This window comes from Nicrophorus vespilloides, unplaced genomic scaffold (genome assembly GCF_001412225.1).
Source record: "Nicrophorus vespilloides isolate i.1.1-1 unplaced genomic scaffold, Nicve_v1.0, whole genome shotgun sequence".
In the NCBI taxonomy this organism is placed as follows: domain Eukaryota; kingdom Metazoa; phylum Arthropoda; class Insecta; order Coleoptera; family Silphidae; genus Nicrophorus; species Nicrophorus vespilloides.
This window is the reverse complement of record NW_017100007.1, coordinates 19,067-34,277: the sequence shown is the minus strand read 5'-3', so window position 1 is coordinate 34,277 and position 15,211 is coordinate 19,067. Positions and strand designations below refer to the sequence as shown.

General features: G+C 43.2%; 1 protein-coding gene and 1 non-coding gene across 3 annotated transcripts in view; both read right to left on the bottom strand.

Moving 5' to 3' along the window:
* The window catches only part of LOC108566617, a 23,906-nt gene extending 19,682 nt beyond the window's left edge, over positions 1-4,224 (bottom strand). Inside the window, exon 1 of one of the 2 annotated variants that reach the window (XM_017926603.1) lies at positions 4,200-4,224. In XM_017926603.1, coding sequence (XP_017782092.1) covers positions 4,200-4,209 — 10 coding nt within the window. In that variant the 5' untranslated portion in view covers positions 4,210-4,224. Of the gene's footprint in view, positions 1-1,431; positions 2,158-4,199 lie in introns of those variants that run through there. The other variant, XM_017926604.1, reaches the window with a different exon arrangement.
* Positions 4,225-6,265: 2,041 nt separating this feature from the next.
* Trnat-ugu lies at positions 6,266-6,337 on the bottom strand. The gene has a single exon. It is a non-coding gene; the product is annotated as a tRNA-Thr (tRNA).
* Between the last annotated feature and the right edge of the window lie 8,874 nt (positions 6,338-15,211).

The following is a 15,211-nucleotide window of genomic DNA, read 5'->3' as shown; positions in this document are numbered from 1 at the left end:
TCTTTCTTTCTTTCTTTCTACACTCGAGGCACACCGTTTAATCCAATTAGGAGCGCTCTTTATATTATAATACGCGTATAAATATGTGCACAAGATGGATATATATATATAAGATGTGTGTTAAATAAACGGGCGAGATTACATTACACGCGCGCGTACCTCTGTTACAGTTCAAACATCCTCAGCGCTCCGTTAAATGCGGATCCATTGTGCAAACAACAACAACAAGACGATCGAAACACGTTTAAATAAACGCTTAAACAATGAAATTCAACAGTAATCAACGCGAACCAATTAGTAGATTTGTGTACAAATTGAATGGTCGTGCCCATTCAGCGTTTGAAGATAAGATGTTTTCAATACTGAACGAAAGATCTAAGTTAACTTTGTAAACAACGCAAAATCTGGTCACGAAGTAGGAAGTCATTGAGTGTCTGTAACTATAGTGAAAAACAGAAGAACTAATGACGTTTAAAGAGTAGCAAGTAATTCAATACGTCACGTGCACTTGACCAGACAATTGAAAACAGATATTGTTACCTCTTGTCGAGGAGGCGCCTTATTGATGATGTCGCACATCTTATGTACTCGCATAGTCCGTTTTTTTTTTAATTTCATACGTATCCGCACTATGCGAGGTATTGTTAATAATTGGTAGTGAAAAAGCACATACGAACATACTGAAAATAAAGTATGAAATGAGAGAAGAGATGTACGAGTTGATTGCTCGATTTAGAAAGTGGCCAATAAATCGTAGGATATTTGCTCGGAAATGTGTGAAAGAAAGAAGAAAAATGTGGTCTCCGTTACGACACGACGAACTGAACAGAAAATTGAGAAGAAAAGAAAAAGAAAATAAACGTGTTTTCGGACGATTACGGATGGGGATTACGGGGATTCTTCGATGGAAGCGGAGGCGAGATCTTCACATAATGCCCCCAATTGAGAGAGGGCATGCATCTAGGATGCGAATGATATATTACCATGACAATGGGGATGGGCAATAAAAAAATGAAAAGGAGAAGGAGGCGGAGGAGGAGGAAGATGTGGTTGATTTTGAGAGGAGCAGCGAAAAAAGGGACTTTCGGATTTCATTGGTTGCGCGTTTTTGTGGCCAACAGAGAAAATAAATGTGTTCGAACTGAAGACGGAGATAAAATGTATAGATATAGAAAAAAAAAAGGAGAGAGGAGATGAAAATATACATAATTTATAAGAGACGGACACTGAGTGTTCGACGGAACACTCACACACACACACACATTGCCCTATAAAAAATTGATCCACTAACCCTGAATCGAGGAGAAAGGGGGCTTGGGGGGAATTCGCGCGCGCTCTCGCCGTGGTGCGGTGGACTTACGCAACGCGAAAAACGAGCCAAGAAGAAGTAGATGAAGATGACACGACGATGAAGATGAACGTAATACTTACAGAGCGGTGACGGTGAAGTAGGCGGCTGCCAGGTTCGAAGATAAACAAAACCAAAAGAACGTAGAAACAGCAGCAACAACAACTAACTAGATTGTCTAATCCAAAAATTTAAAAAAACAAAACACGATAATCCGAATCAGGGATGTAGGAGGAATCGTCGATGCAACAAGGGAGTCGTTCACGTTTCTCTCCCCTTTCTTTTTGTATCTATTTCTGTTTCTTGTCTCTCACTCGTGCCTCGGACCGCAACATAACTTTAACTCTTTCTCGATTCGATCACCACCACTGGCCGATATCGCGTCGCAAATTTCGAAAAGAAAAATTAAATTTAAAGTTACTGGAATAAGTAACAATCTCGTTCACTCGTGGAGTGTTACTGCTGTCAGTGTTATTATTGTTGTTGTGTTGTTGTTCTTCATTTTCTTCCACGAAACACACACAAACACACCCACTTTACTTAGTTTGAACGTATCTGTATCTGTATATTGAAAACGGTGTGCGCATTGAGAGAGAGTTTAAAGTGTTCGAAAAGAACGTATACGAACGGCGGCGGCAGCGGCACTGGGGCAACAAGCACACAGGAGAAGAAGTAACAACACGCGCGCACGACTCTCGGCGTCCGCAGAGCGACTGATGATCGCTCGCCGTTCGGTTTCGGTTTGTTGTTTGGCTGGCGAACGGGGGACGACGACGACGATGCGATGCGATGCGTTTCTCGGGCAGCGCGAACCAAAGTTGAACTCGCGTGTGTCCTACTAGTACATACCGACGTTCCTGCCTCCTCCTCATCATCCAACTCCTCGTCGAAGATGCTGTCCAACACGAAAATCGCATCGAAGAGCTGAAGAGAAGCAGCGATCTCCCGAAACTAAAACAAAAACGAGTTGCGAACCGAAGAATCAAATAGTTTTAAAGAAACGCATCAAATCTAGTCTAATGAAGAGGGAGAAAGAAGTTAAATAGAACCAATGCAAGGAAATGTTAACTTGAATGAATGAAAACAGTTTAACTCACAAGAAGTGAGATAATTTGAGATACAAATAAGACGATTTTAAACGAAGAAAATACTGAAAAATTAAGTAAATCAAGGAGGAAATAGTGTTTTTTATTTCTAGCATATAACGGGGGGAGTTGAGATTATTAATTGTTGTTATTAACTATTAATAACAATATATATATTTATTATTGTATTTGTTTTCGTTGACTTAATAAAACTTAAAATTAAGAAATATTCTAAATTCAAATTAATTTATTGTTATTAATATTAAATAATAGTAGATGGTGACTGCGTTATTGTATAAATTATAATAATAATAAAAGACACTGTCGGGATTTCGATGCAGTCGGGATTATGGTTGTCGGAATTTTTTGATATAGTCGGGATTTCGAACGTCGGGATTTCAATAGTAAAAGTATTTAAGAAGTAAAAAATTATTATATATGTTTATAGAATTGTGTAAGTTGTAGGCATTCGCTACAATACATTTTGAACTTGTAAAAACCTGCACATAATGATATACCAGTATCATCTTGTTACAAACATTCGCGCAGTCTCAGAGTAAAGATCTTAATAATTATAAAGATATCCCAATATAAATAATAAATTTACAAAAAAAATCAATATCTGCTAAGTAGGGGGTCTACCCAAAACCGAAAAACATGGCAAGGGGTCTGCGACACAAAAAAGTTTGGGAACCTCTGATGTAAATGAAGAGATGAAAATTTAACGAAAAGAAAGCACGAAATAAGCGAAGTTTGTTGAGTTGAAGGTAAACAATGCCAATAAATTTTGGAGGAAACAAAGAAAAAACTTGAATTTTCTCACGTGAAACGTGAGTATAAAAACTGGATGCAAGGTGAATAAGAAAACGCAAATACACAAGAGGAGGAAAGGCAAACAGAGAGCGATGAGAAAACGTGAAGGAGCAAGTGGAGAGTGTTTTTTGATGATAAAGCAACCCCTACGATGAAATAAAAGAGGAGCAACAACAACAAAAAAAAGAAGAAAAAAACACATGGCCTTCTCTTCGGACGTGCGAGGGAGAATTACAAATAAGGGAACGAAAATGTAAAGAAATCGAGTGAGAGAGAAGTGAAAAGAGATTGATCGATTGCATCCACTTGGAGCGAAGAACGCGTAATCTCGAGATAATCTCGGATTGGAATAAAGGGTTTTTCTGCTGCTGGGTTGCGAGACACGAGTTTGAATTCGACGCGAGAAGTAAAGTAAATAAACGTAAGAGGATTTGCCGGCACAAAGAAACCCTTCTTCTCCTTCTCTCTCTCTCTCTCTTATACACAAGGGGGATAAGAGATAACAATTGTAATCTTATCGGGAAAATTTTTAAGAGAGCAAACGAAGTATGTTTACTCGGATTACCGTTGTTCGAAAAGAAGGGATTACGTTCTTCCTTACCTACCTTTAATCAAGGGACAACAACAACAACAACGGAAAATTACCAAAGAATAGGTACTTCTTATTTGATTAACATCTCCAAATCCAATCTGCACACGCAAACGGAATACAAAGCAAAACTAAATCTAACATCAGCCTTCAATCCATTTCTACGACTATTCAAACCCCGAAAGCAAAGGATCAAGTTTCAACCGGTGTTATTATTGAATCAGCGCCATGGCAACATATCAATAATCTAACCCCTTAATTATGATTGAAATTGCAGAAATGCATTTATATCCGATGTTTTTTTAATTAATTAATGAATGAATTAACAAAGTTAATATTGCAAGTAGGAATAGAAAACACTCACTTTTCGTCATCTCCGTATTCTTCGCTTCTTCTCACAACTCTTCGGAAGTGGTGAATCGAATCGAATCGGCGAGCAGCGACCGCGCAAACGTCAAAACAACAAATGTCAAACGACCACGGCCAGCCTAATTTTCACCTCCGCATCAACATCTGAAAGCAACGCCAGATACGATGTGGAAACACGACAGTTTTTTTTTTCTTCTTCTTACATATATCGAAACAAGTGTATCGAAATCGCGTAAGAGTGAAATAAGAGACGAAGCGTATATTGAACGTATCCTTCTTTCATTTGATTACACTGAAAGAACGATTGGAGAAAAGAAGAGAGAAAAAAACGCACGAAGAAATACATACAGTGTGTGTGAGAGATAGAGAGAGCGTACGATTCAATGCCGACAGCAATATTTACAAATTGTCAACGTGCTTTCAAGGTTGAAGTATCGATACCGTCAATCAAATAGGCGGAGAACGAGTGGTGGCAGAAGAGAGACGAAGGAACGGAATGAAAATAAATATAAAAAAAATGTTTGTAAACTGAAGCGGACTTTCCCGAGTTGCCGTTACGTAACGCTGAAGAGGCTTAGAAAGAGGAAACGAGGTGGAAAAATTGTTATAGGCGTTCGGTGAAACTGCAAAAAGGTTCTCAAATGCGTGTTTGCTTATTGCGTCCACCTTGATGGATTAATTCAACTTTTGAGAAAGGACAATTCACTCATTACTTGCAAAGTAGCAATCACCATAGAATCATAGTATCATAACGACATAACAAAGTAACCGTTAACAAAACAATGGTCAATGTAATCTCCATGACGACCATAGATTATTACGCAAGTACTTGCGCAAGTATCGAGATCAAAGGGAAAACCGTCCGAAAAGCGAGACGGAAATGTGTGATCGAGAAGAAAATCGCACGGGGAAACGATTCAACCGGAACCGTTGTCTTTTCGCACTTTCTCCGCGCCACAGCAATTACAGACTCGTTGTTAGGTAACGAACGGAGAGTAACGTAATAACGAGGTTCGATCCCTCTTTTATTTTTTTTCTTCTTCTCCATTTTCCTCGCCTACCTCCCAAAATTTACGAGGTGCGAAAACCCTTTGACACATCGTAAACGGGTTTTCCTTCTTCCCTTTTTGAAGAAAGGAAATGCTAACAGTATCTTTTGTAAAACATGAATTTTGTAAAAGTTTACTACGTTCGCAGTGAAAGGTGTGAACTTGTTATTATTTATTTATTTTTTTGTCGATGCGCATCAAATAATAACCGGTAATCATCTGTTCGTAAAACTTTACCACTGGATGAATAAAAAAAAGGTATTTTTTACTGACTTCGATTACCTTACCAATTTCTTTCCCAAACTTCACTCAATTATGACAGGATTTTCTGTCATTCTGAATTAACAAAATACGGAAATTACGTTTTCTTTAAATATCAATTAAATCGACATTATTTGAATACGATTAATGATTTGAAAGAAAAATTCTAGGAAATATATGAACGCGGAAATCGTTACAGCCTAATCAAATATCAATTAAATCAGCATATTCAACGACAATTGGCGAATCGTAAATGTTTGCGTTTCGTATTAGTCCTTTTAGTCGCCTTCTACGACAAGCAGGAGATACTTTGGTCGTATTCTTCGAAACCCCGAAACCAAAGGGTGAAATTTCAAATAAAATTAGTAAATCGATATTGTTTGAATTATTTCTGCGAATGTAGACAGTAAATGAAATGTTTCGCGTGCGAAACGTCGGACCATCGATAATTTGCATACTGTTACCGTTGTCATGGTTATCAAATGGTTGTCAAGGGATTTAACAGAGGCCATATTGTTTTATTGCCGGGGTCCTTTTAGTCGCCGCCTCCTACGACGCAAATACTTTGATCGTATTCTAAAAAAAAACCAAAGGGCCCGAGCGCTCGGTAACATTAATAAACTAATAATTGATGGTGAAAAGTCAATGGGCGAAGAAGTTAAAGGTAACAATACAAAAAAATGAAGCAGGTAATATCAATAAACGAACGAAAAAAAGTTAAGCAACCACAAGATTGTTGTTGTACCGCCTTTGCCTCCTGTGAGGATTGAACTCACGACCCCTGGTTTACAAGACCAGTGCTCTGCCACTGAGCTAAAGAGGCTTACATAATATTTTACGAAATTCATGCGTTACGCGCAGCCGCGTTTCTGATCACTTATCTGAGTCTTATTCGCTGAATTGCACAAAATTCATCGGTAATTGACAAATGTTTGCATGAACATTTGCAAATTGTATTCTAAATAAAGTTTTAAATGTGAAAAAAGATTCAATTGAAAATAAATTAATAAATAAATTGATCGCTTTTCATGAATGAACAATAATTATGTGCACGTTATGCAACTCTGTTTGCACCTGTTTGATAGCGTTTCGAAGTGTTTGACGAAAATTTTGTTGAAAACGTGCATGCTTGAGAGATCGATCTCTTTTCGTCTGCGATTATATAACGACGCACGAACGGACGTGCAGCGGCGACCTTGCGCGCTGCTTGCAGCAACAGTGCAATGCCGTAACGTTCGAATTGTTTGTTTATCGTTGTTGTTGTTATTATTATTCTTTCTGAATTAAAAAATAAAATTGTTTTCTATTGTATGTTGGGCTGCGTGCGTTTAAGATGCAAACAAAACGCGAAGTGCGGTTGTTAAGGTCAAAGGACGGATGGATGCAATAGCAATTTGCATTAGACCAACATTTTCGTAAGCGCACTAAAAAATCGATGAAAATTTAACGTAGTCGTCGCCGAGCAACAGGTGAAAGAACAAAACAAATGCGGTTGCCATGGAGAGAGAGAGGAAACAAATAGGTGTACATGAAACAATCGCGATTGCGGAAAAAGGCTGCTCGATTTTCCCATGTCCGCGATCAAGGAAACGGCGATAAATGAAAAACAATCTGCCGGCAACCTTGATTTCTCTTTCTTTTATTCGTTTCCATTACTATTATTATTGTTTTATTTTTTTTCCCATTGCCTTCTTAGATTTACGATTGCGTTGGTCGACGTCCGAGAAAGCGAACGCAACAGCAGTTCCCACACTTCAGATAGGTACGCATTTTTACGGCGATCGTCACTCGATCGAATGGTGCAAGTTTTCAGGCAGGGTCGTCGCGAAACCGCGGAAACTGTTACCTGTTTCTCTCACCCGTATTTTCGCGGTGAATTATTATACATTTTTCTTTAGTTGTGCCGCCTCCGCAACCGGACAACATCTATGCAAAACAAAGACGTAGATCAGTATCATCATCATCAAGCAGATCTTCTTTCAATTCGTGAGGTGGGGTCGGGGGCTGCTGGCACAACCAACACACACACACACCACACCAGGGCACGCCCGGCCACGATTTATGTTCTAGTCTGTTTAACTTCAAACACGTTTTCCAGTTTCGCGTTTGCTCTCGTTCATTTATTCCCGTCGTTCATCTTCTTCTTCTTATTCTTCTCAATTCGCATCTTTTTGTCGCCGCCGTTTTTCCGCACGATCTTTTGATGTTCTTCCACGCGCCGCAATCATCTCCATCGTTTTCCTTCTTTCGACAATTGCCACCAATTGAAGGGGTCCCCGGACGCGCGAAGGGTTAATCTTAATCAGCTTCTCTCACGCCGCTTCGAACTCATCAGCACAGCCAGCTGTGCCCCACATTCCTTCTTTTGATGTTGTTGTTGTTGTTGTCGCTCCAGAGTTCATCTGCAAACATAAAGCAAATAAAGAACGAGTATAGAGAATTAAACAATATCGATACACTCACATCACTTCGTGTTTTGTTACTTTTATGAATTGCAATTATTTAAAGCAAGCGTTAAATTAATTAAACAAGATTTGTACATATATCATTCATTCATTCATTTGAATTTTTCATTGAAGCAGACTGTATGTGTTTGTTATTTACAAAATAAACTAGTTTCGATAAGTCGACGTCATTGATGATTTCTGTTTGGCACCAGGCAATACTCGATGCTATCGCTGCTGGTGATGTCGCTCTCGACGAGCGTGAATCTGCTAGTCAGATAATCTTCATCATTTTCTTCATCATCGTCGTCGTCGTCATCATCAACCGGCAATATCTTCTTCGTCACCCAACTGACTTTCGGCCGGAGATCGTCGTCCAAACGTATGACCGCCGTTCCCCGTCTCGGCGAAGACTCCATCCGCACCTCGGTCTTCCTCTCAGTGTAGTTCCTCACCGAGAACACGAACCCTTCGCAGATATCGTCGTCATCGTAATCATCATTGCAGTTGTTATCCTTCACCTCCTCCTCTTCTCCAGCTTGGCAAGATCCTTTTCCGACAATCATCGTCGGCTCGTCGGGATTGTATCGCATGAGCAACGAGACGACGTCGGACTTCTTCAGGCCTCGATCGATACGTTCCTTCTCTTCCTCTTCCATCGCCTTCGATCGACTCTTGTAGAGGCTGTTGATGCTCGGACACGAGTTGCGCTCGATGATCGAGCAAATCTTGTTGAAGATGTACCTCTCGCTCTCCCTCGACACGTTCTCCAAGAGGACGGGCTTCAGTCGATCGTACGAATCCTTGAACTCGTCGACGACCTTGGGATTCCTCCAGTACCAATCCGCGTCGGCGTCGCACGATTTCAGAGACGATATGTCCGAGTTGATGGTCCTCTGACTGTTCTTCACCTCCAACTTTGTGATCGCGCTGCTGCGCTCCGTCCTCTCGGCAATCGTCGATAAACGGCTCGGACAGAGGTTCGAGTCGCTGGGGAGGATGCACGTGGCGTCGTCCACCTCGATCTTGATTCGATCCCGATTGCCGCAGCTCAGCACCTCCTCGTAACCGGTCACCTTCATGGGGTTGACCACGCACCGCACGTAATTGGTTCGGGTGGTCGTCGTCCTCTGGCACAGGCAAATGTCTTTGGCTTGAGATCCGCAGGTGCAAGCCTCGCCGCAACCGTAAGTCGGCTGTTCCTGCTTCTTACTCCCAAATGACAACCAGAAATTGAGTGTCTTCTTCAGCACTCCGTTCTGCTTCTCGTTCGTCGCGTCGAAGCTCACGCGTCTCTTCCTTCTTGCAGTAAATAGGTTTTTTATATTCCTCAAGATGAGAAAGGTTACATTCCTCTTATCCCCGGTGCACCTGGTGTGGCGTTTCCCCAGCTCATCCTTCGGATACAGCTCCAATGAATCAATGGATTTCATCCGGTATTTAATTGAATGCATCGATGTAGACGAATGTTCTTCGATCACCGTCGGCTTAACCACCGGCTTAACAACCGGCAATTCGTTCACCTCCGAGTATGGTTTAACCTCCGCGAATAAGTCTTCAGAGGAAACGTGGACTTGGGCCATAGATTGCACGCTCTTAACGAAATCGTGGTTGAGCACGTTATTCAGAAAATCATACGAGTCGGCCTTTTTCTCCGGTTCCTCGACTTCGTGAATCGATTCGACCGGTGAGGTCTCTTCCGTTGATATCTTCGATAAGCTTTTCACCCAGTTCGTTTTTCTGGTGGCCGCGGTAGAGCTTTTGAACATTCGAGATAAACTCTTCTTGATGCTCGAGCTGCCCCTCAACGTCTGTCGCTCACCGTCCTCTTGTATTTGTTGGATCAACGGTTTGTCGACCGTTTTCGATGTATCGTCAAAATCCAAGGTGTCTGCTATTATCGAACCTCGTTCGGCGCGGGCCTCGAACGAGGGCGTTCTTTTGGGCGGCTTCTTGATTACCTTGCAGTCAAAGTTCATGTGCTCGGCAAGCTTCGCACCACGCGCGTTCCTCTCCCTCTCGGAATTCGTCATCTTCATCTGTTCCTCTTTATAATTGTCAAGCTTTACGTCCAACGATGTTTTGCGTACGTATGCTCGAGACGGTCTGTTGTTCGATACGTACGGCGAAAAGTCTTGCTGGATGGCTTTCATCTTGTTCCCACCAGCTTGCGGCTGCTGCGTGAGATCCACCTGCGAGTCCAAGGTGATGGGACCGATGGGAATCGCTGATTGCGCGAACGGCATGGAATCGTCCCTGGTGATGCTCAACTGCGAGTTGTCACCTACCAAATCGTCGGAGCCGAGGATGTCAGAGATGTTCATCAGGGATTGAACATCGTCGACGGTCGTCACGGATGCTATAGGACTGCTTTGTTTTGCATTACTGATGGGTGCTGCTGTTGCTGCTTCCTCCTCCTCCATGGGTGTGCTCAGGCTCTGCAGTTTGACGCGTTTCGGGAACGAGGCGGACACTGCCATAATGCTGGGCGTCGTCATCGCGTGCGGTGTGATCGTCAGCTTTTCCCTCATCTGATTGAGTACGAGTCGTCTCTTGGATAGCACGGATACATTCGACTTCCTGTCCAGGATTTTGTTCTTCAGCACCGACAGGGAATCGCTTCGCAGCGAAAACTTTTTGGAATTACCGTGGCAGATATCTTCAGGTCGCAGAGCAACGACCTTTCCACTGCAACATTGACATTTATCGACGTCCGCCTTGCTGCTGGTGCTACCCACAATATGCTTCATCGAGTCCGTCGTCTTCTGGCGGCGTTGATTAAAGAATTCCCTTGAAGACAGAATCGAGCTCAACTCAGAGCCGCCAGTTTTGATGTCCGACAGTGGGACGAGTATCGAGCTATCTTCGACATCTTCGAAGATCGAATCACTTCCGAATGAAACCCGATCAAAGTATTTCACCTTTCCCTTGGCCTTGTTAATGGAAGCATCCGTCGCCGATGGTTTACTTGGAACAATCGTCAACTTCTTCCAACACTTGATTCGATTGCAGATCCTCCTTTCGATGTCCCTGGCAAACTTCTCCATGGTCAGCATATCGTCCGATTGTGTTCCCGTTGTGCTGCTGGGTGGGCAACACGATTGGCACTGCACATCCTTACCGAAGTCCATGTGAAACACCTGCGCGCCGACGTTCTCCACCATCCGATTGCAGTACACCACTCTCACCTCATCCTCCCGCTTCGACTTCTTCAGCGTCACCTGCGAATTCTTCTCAAGCTCGCTGACGAGCATATTCAGATCGATGCACTCGCAGGGCGTTTTCCTCTTCTCCACCGACTTCTTACCGAAACACCTCCACTTTGATTTGTTCTCCTTCTCGTTCATTGTGCGATCGGCATGATTGGTCCGCATCACTTCGAGTTTTCGTACGCTGTCGCATTCGCAGCTCTTCATCAGTTCCTCCAGATTAGGAATTTGCGTTGGGATAGGCTCCGGCGAGGTCATCGTCTCTTTGTGCTCAACGGAAACCACGATCGGATCCGAGCCAATCGATACGTGTTCTACGCAAATCGCATCCGATCCTTTGTCGACGAATTGCTTCTTCTCTTCACCCATCGTCGACGTTTCAACGGACTTTTTCGCTTTCGGAGAACACATACAAGACTTCCTCACCTCCTTTTTCGGAGCGATTGGCTTCTTCTGAGCCGGTGAAAGCATCTCTTTTCGACATGGCTTCAAAAAGTTCTTCTTCTGAAATATCGTCTTGACGCAGAACCTCTTGTCATCTTTTCCAGAGAACAACGACTGAATCATCTCTTTGGATTTGTTAATGTATCTGTTCATACTAAAATCAGACTTCAGCTCCGGCGAGCTCTTGCACGTTTTCGGTGTGCACGGCTTCTTCGTCTTCGTTTTTGTGGACGTAGTTGTAGTTGTTGTTGTTGTTGCAATTGGAGTGCTAGTGGAAATGATTTCCGAATCAGAAGCAGACTCCTTGTGGACATCGTCCAGGACGGTAGAGAGGTAAGTATCTATTCTTTCAATGGGCATATTGCTGGTGAGCATAAAGACAGGAGTATTGTTCTTACTGTTACCATTACTTTTATCAATCATCTTACCGCTATAATCATCAGTGTCGTTTCTCTTGTTATCACTGTTGGCTTTGCGTTGCGAAGTTTTGGGTTGAGGCTTCGGTATTTTCGATTCGCTACATCTGCAACGATCCGAATACTCCTTCACGATGTCTTTCGTCTTCACGATTCCACTAGGTCCAGCCGTTTGCTCATCGACTGTTGATTTGGGCTTAGTCTTACTATCGGTTGATCCGGGTTTCACCTTCAGCTGATCCGGGAAATATACGGAAGGTTTTTTCGGCGAAGGCGAATCCTTCTTTCTATCAGCATCTTTATCAGACTTCTTCTCTCCACCATCGCCGTGTTTCTTATAATCATCGACTATCTTAAAACTATTATCTGCGACTTTTCTATCGCCATCTTCTCCTGTTTTATCAGTAAAATCAGACTTTTTGGGAACATCATCATTAGGCTTTGATTTGTTTGAATCATCATCAACAGATTTATTACTTTGCCCATCGCTCTTGCTGACCTTGGTGTCGTCATCTTTGAGCTTTGATTCAAAAGAATCAGTGTCATCAGATTGCCCATCGTTCTTGATAACTTTACGTCCATTATCTCCAGACTTTGATTTCTTTAAATTATCATCAACGGGTTTATGCCCATCGCTCTTAATAACATTAACATCATCATCTCTTGGTTTTTCTAAACCTTTGCCTTCGGGTTTCTTACTTCCATCACCGCTTGATTCTTTACCTTTCGGCGTTTTCTGATCATCATCATCATCACCATTTTTTTCTTTCACAGATGGAGGAGTATTCTCCTCTTTGTTACAGATGCACTCTTGAGAATCGGAATCCTTCTTATCGAAAATACCTGAGAGTGTATCGAAGATGGACGAGATCGAACACCAATTCTTGGCAAGGAAACTACTCTGCGATAGAATGGAAAAGGAGGATTTCTTTTCCTCGCATTCCTCGTCGTCCTTTTTCTGTAATTTGCGTCTCTTGCGTCTCTCCTGCAGCAACCGCCTTCTCTCCTCCATTCGCCTTCGACGATTACGCAGAAACCTCTTTGCCAGGATCCATAGAATCGGCGGATTCATAATAATCTCTTCATCCTCCTCCTCCAAATGGTACGCGACTTGCGGCTCTACCATCGGCTGGAAATTTGTCTTAAAATCAACTAGAATCTCATTGTAACTTCTCTCCCACTCGACCAACTCCTTCTTTTGCCTATCAGTCTCCTCGCGGGAGGACTCATCCGACGTGGCTTTCATCTCTAACGAAGCGAAGAAGAGTGTTTCAACTTCCGTTGTTTTCGTCTGGCTCTTGCTGCGCTTCTTCTTAACCTTCTTCTCGTCCGACTTGTTCAGACAAGGGCAACTCTTCGACGGTTTCTGCGGATTACCGCAGAGGCAACCTCCATCGTCAGCTTCGAGACTTAGCAAACTTTTGTAAGAAGTGCTCTTTAGTTCCACGACACCATCATCAGCGTGACGATACTTCGCCTCCAGCTGTAAAACTTTCTTCGCGTCCAAAACGTAACCACCGTCCTCCTCGATTATCGTCTCCCAGATATCATCTACAAATTGCAAATCACTCATATTGATAGACAATTTCTTCGTTAAAGCCCTATACATCTTCCGGACAAAACTCCTGTTATCTTTCAGATTATCAAAGAGTTTGTTGTACGAGTCGTAAAGCACGTCGGAACTGGTATCCCACAAACTGCAACAGAAAGATTCTTCGCTACCATCGGGCAGCACCAGGATAATCTCCGCATCGCTGAAGCTGATCACCAGCTCGATATCGCTCGGACTCGGCTCCAACAGCAAAGTGAAATCTTCCTCTCTCGGCGCTTCCTCCGACACCAATTGCTCTAGCTCCTCTTCCTCTTCGGCTTCTTCTTCGATAATCAAAGAGTCCTCGGAATCGAAAGGAATTTCATAAATGTAATCCATGTTCACGTCAAAGTCCATCAGATGGCCATGCGCGGATGTCGACTTGTCCAAGCCATTTCCATCAACGTCTTCGCCGTCGCTACCAACAACCACTCCATCACCTCCGACTGTAATCACTAACTGCGAAGACCTCCGGTCGCGCGTCTCCAGTTTCTGAAACAAATAAACAAATCAAAGTTAGTGGTGTATAATCATTTTTGTTTTTTTGAAAGATTTGACAGTTGAAAGACAGATGCGGCAGAGCGGCGAAGTGATTAAAAGAAGAAACCATCCGAAGACGGGATCTGCGGAAGACGAATTGGTCCATCATTACACCGATCAAAGTCTAAATCTGCTGGAGGAAATTTTCATCTTGGCCCTGGACAATGGTAAAATCTCTTACTGGAACGAGAGTTTGTCGACGGTGCTTCGCGGTTGCATTCTGATCGAGTTGAGCCTGAGGGAGAGGATCGCCCTGGAACCGAAGTCGCCGAAGAAGACGCGGTTCGGTTGTCGCAAACTCCTGGTGATGAACGAGGCGCCGACGGGGGAAAGGCTGCTCGATGAAACACTGAAATTGATGCGGGAATCGCCGGAGCAGTGGTCGTTGGAGGCATGGCTAGAGCTGCTGTGCGGCGAGAATTGGAACCCCTGGAATTGGAAGTACCACCTGAAAAATGTCAAGGAGCGGATCGCCAAGGATCTGGCGGAGAAGGGTATGGTGACCAACAAGAAGATGAAACATTTTTTCTACGATTTCACGACACACGAGCTCAACGAAGAGGGCATCCGCGCGGGACTGGTGCAGAAGCTTCAGACGAATCTGCTGGCAGAGTGGAAGGTGCAGCTGCAACAGATGGACACGAGATGTCTGGCCCTAATCCTCATGACCGTCGCGGCTGACCTGCAAGATAACATCTTCGAAAAGCTGGCGCTTGCCGACTACAATCTAATCAAGAGACGACTCAATCTGATGGTGAACGTCGACTACGAGCAGCTGGCGCAGCACGATCTGCAGCACGAGGTCGCCTGGGCCGTCTTCGCTATTCTCATTAAGTAAATTCAATAATGAGAAACAGATTAATATATAGATATATACGACAATAAAACATTGCGAATTCAGATTGAAATCAATTACTTACACAGATGATCGAGGATACAGTTTGCAGGATGGGGTCGGGATGCCGGAGCAAATCTTCAGGATATTTGGGCGCTTTGAAAGCGTTTCCCCCGTAGCACGGCACAAATATCCTCAGCGAATCGCTGTCCTCCAGA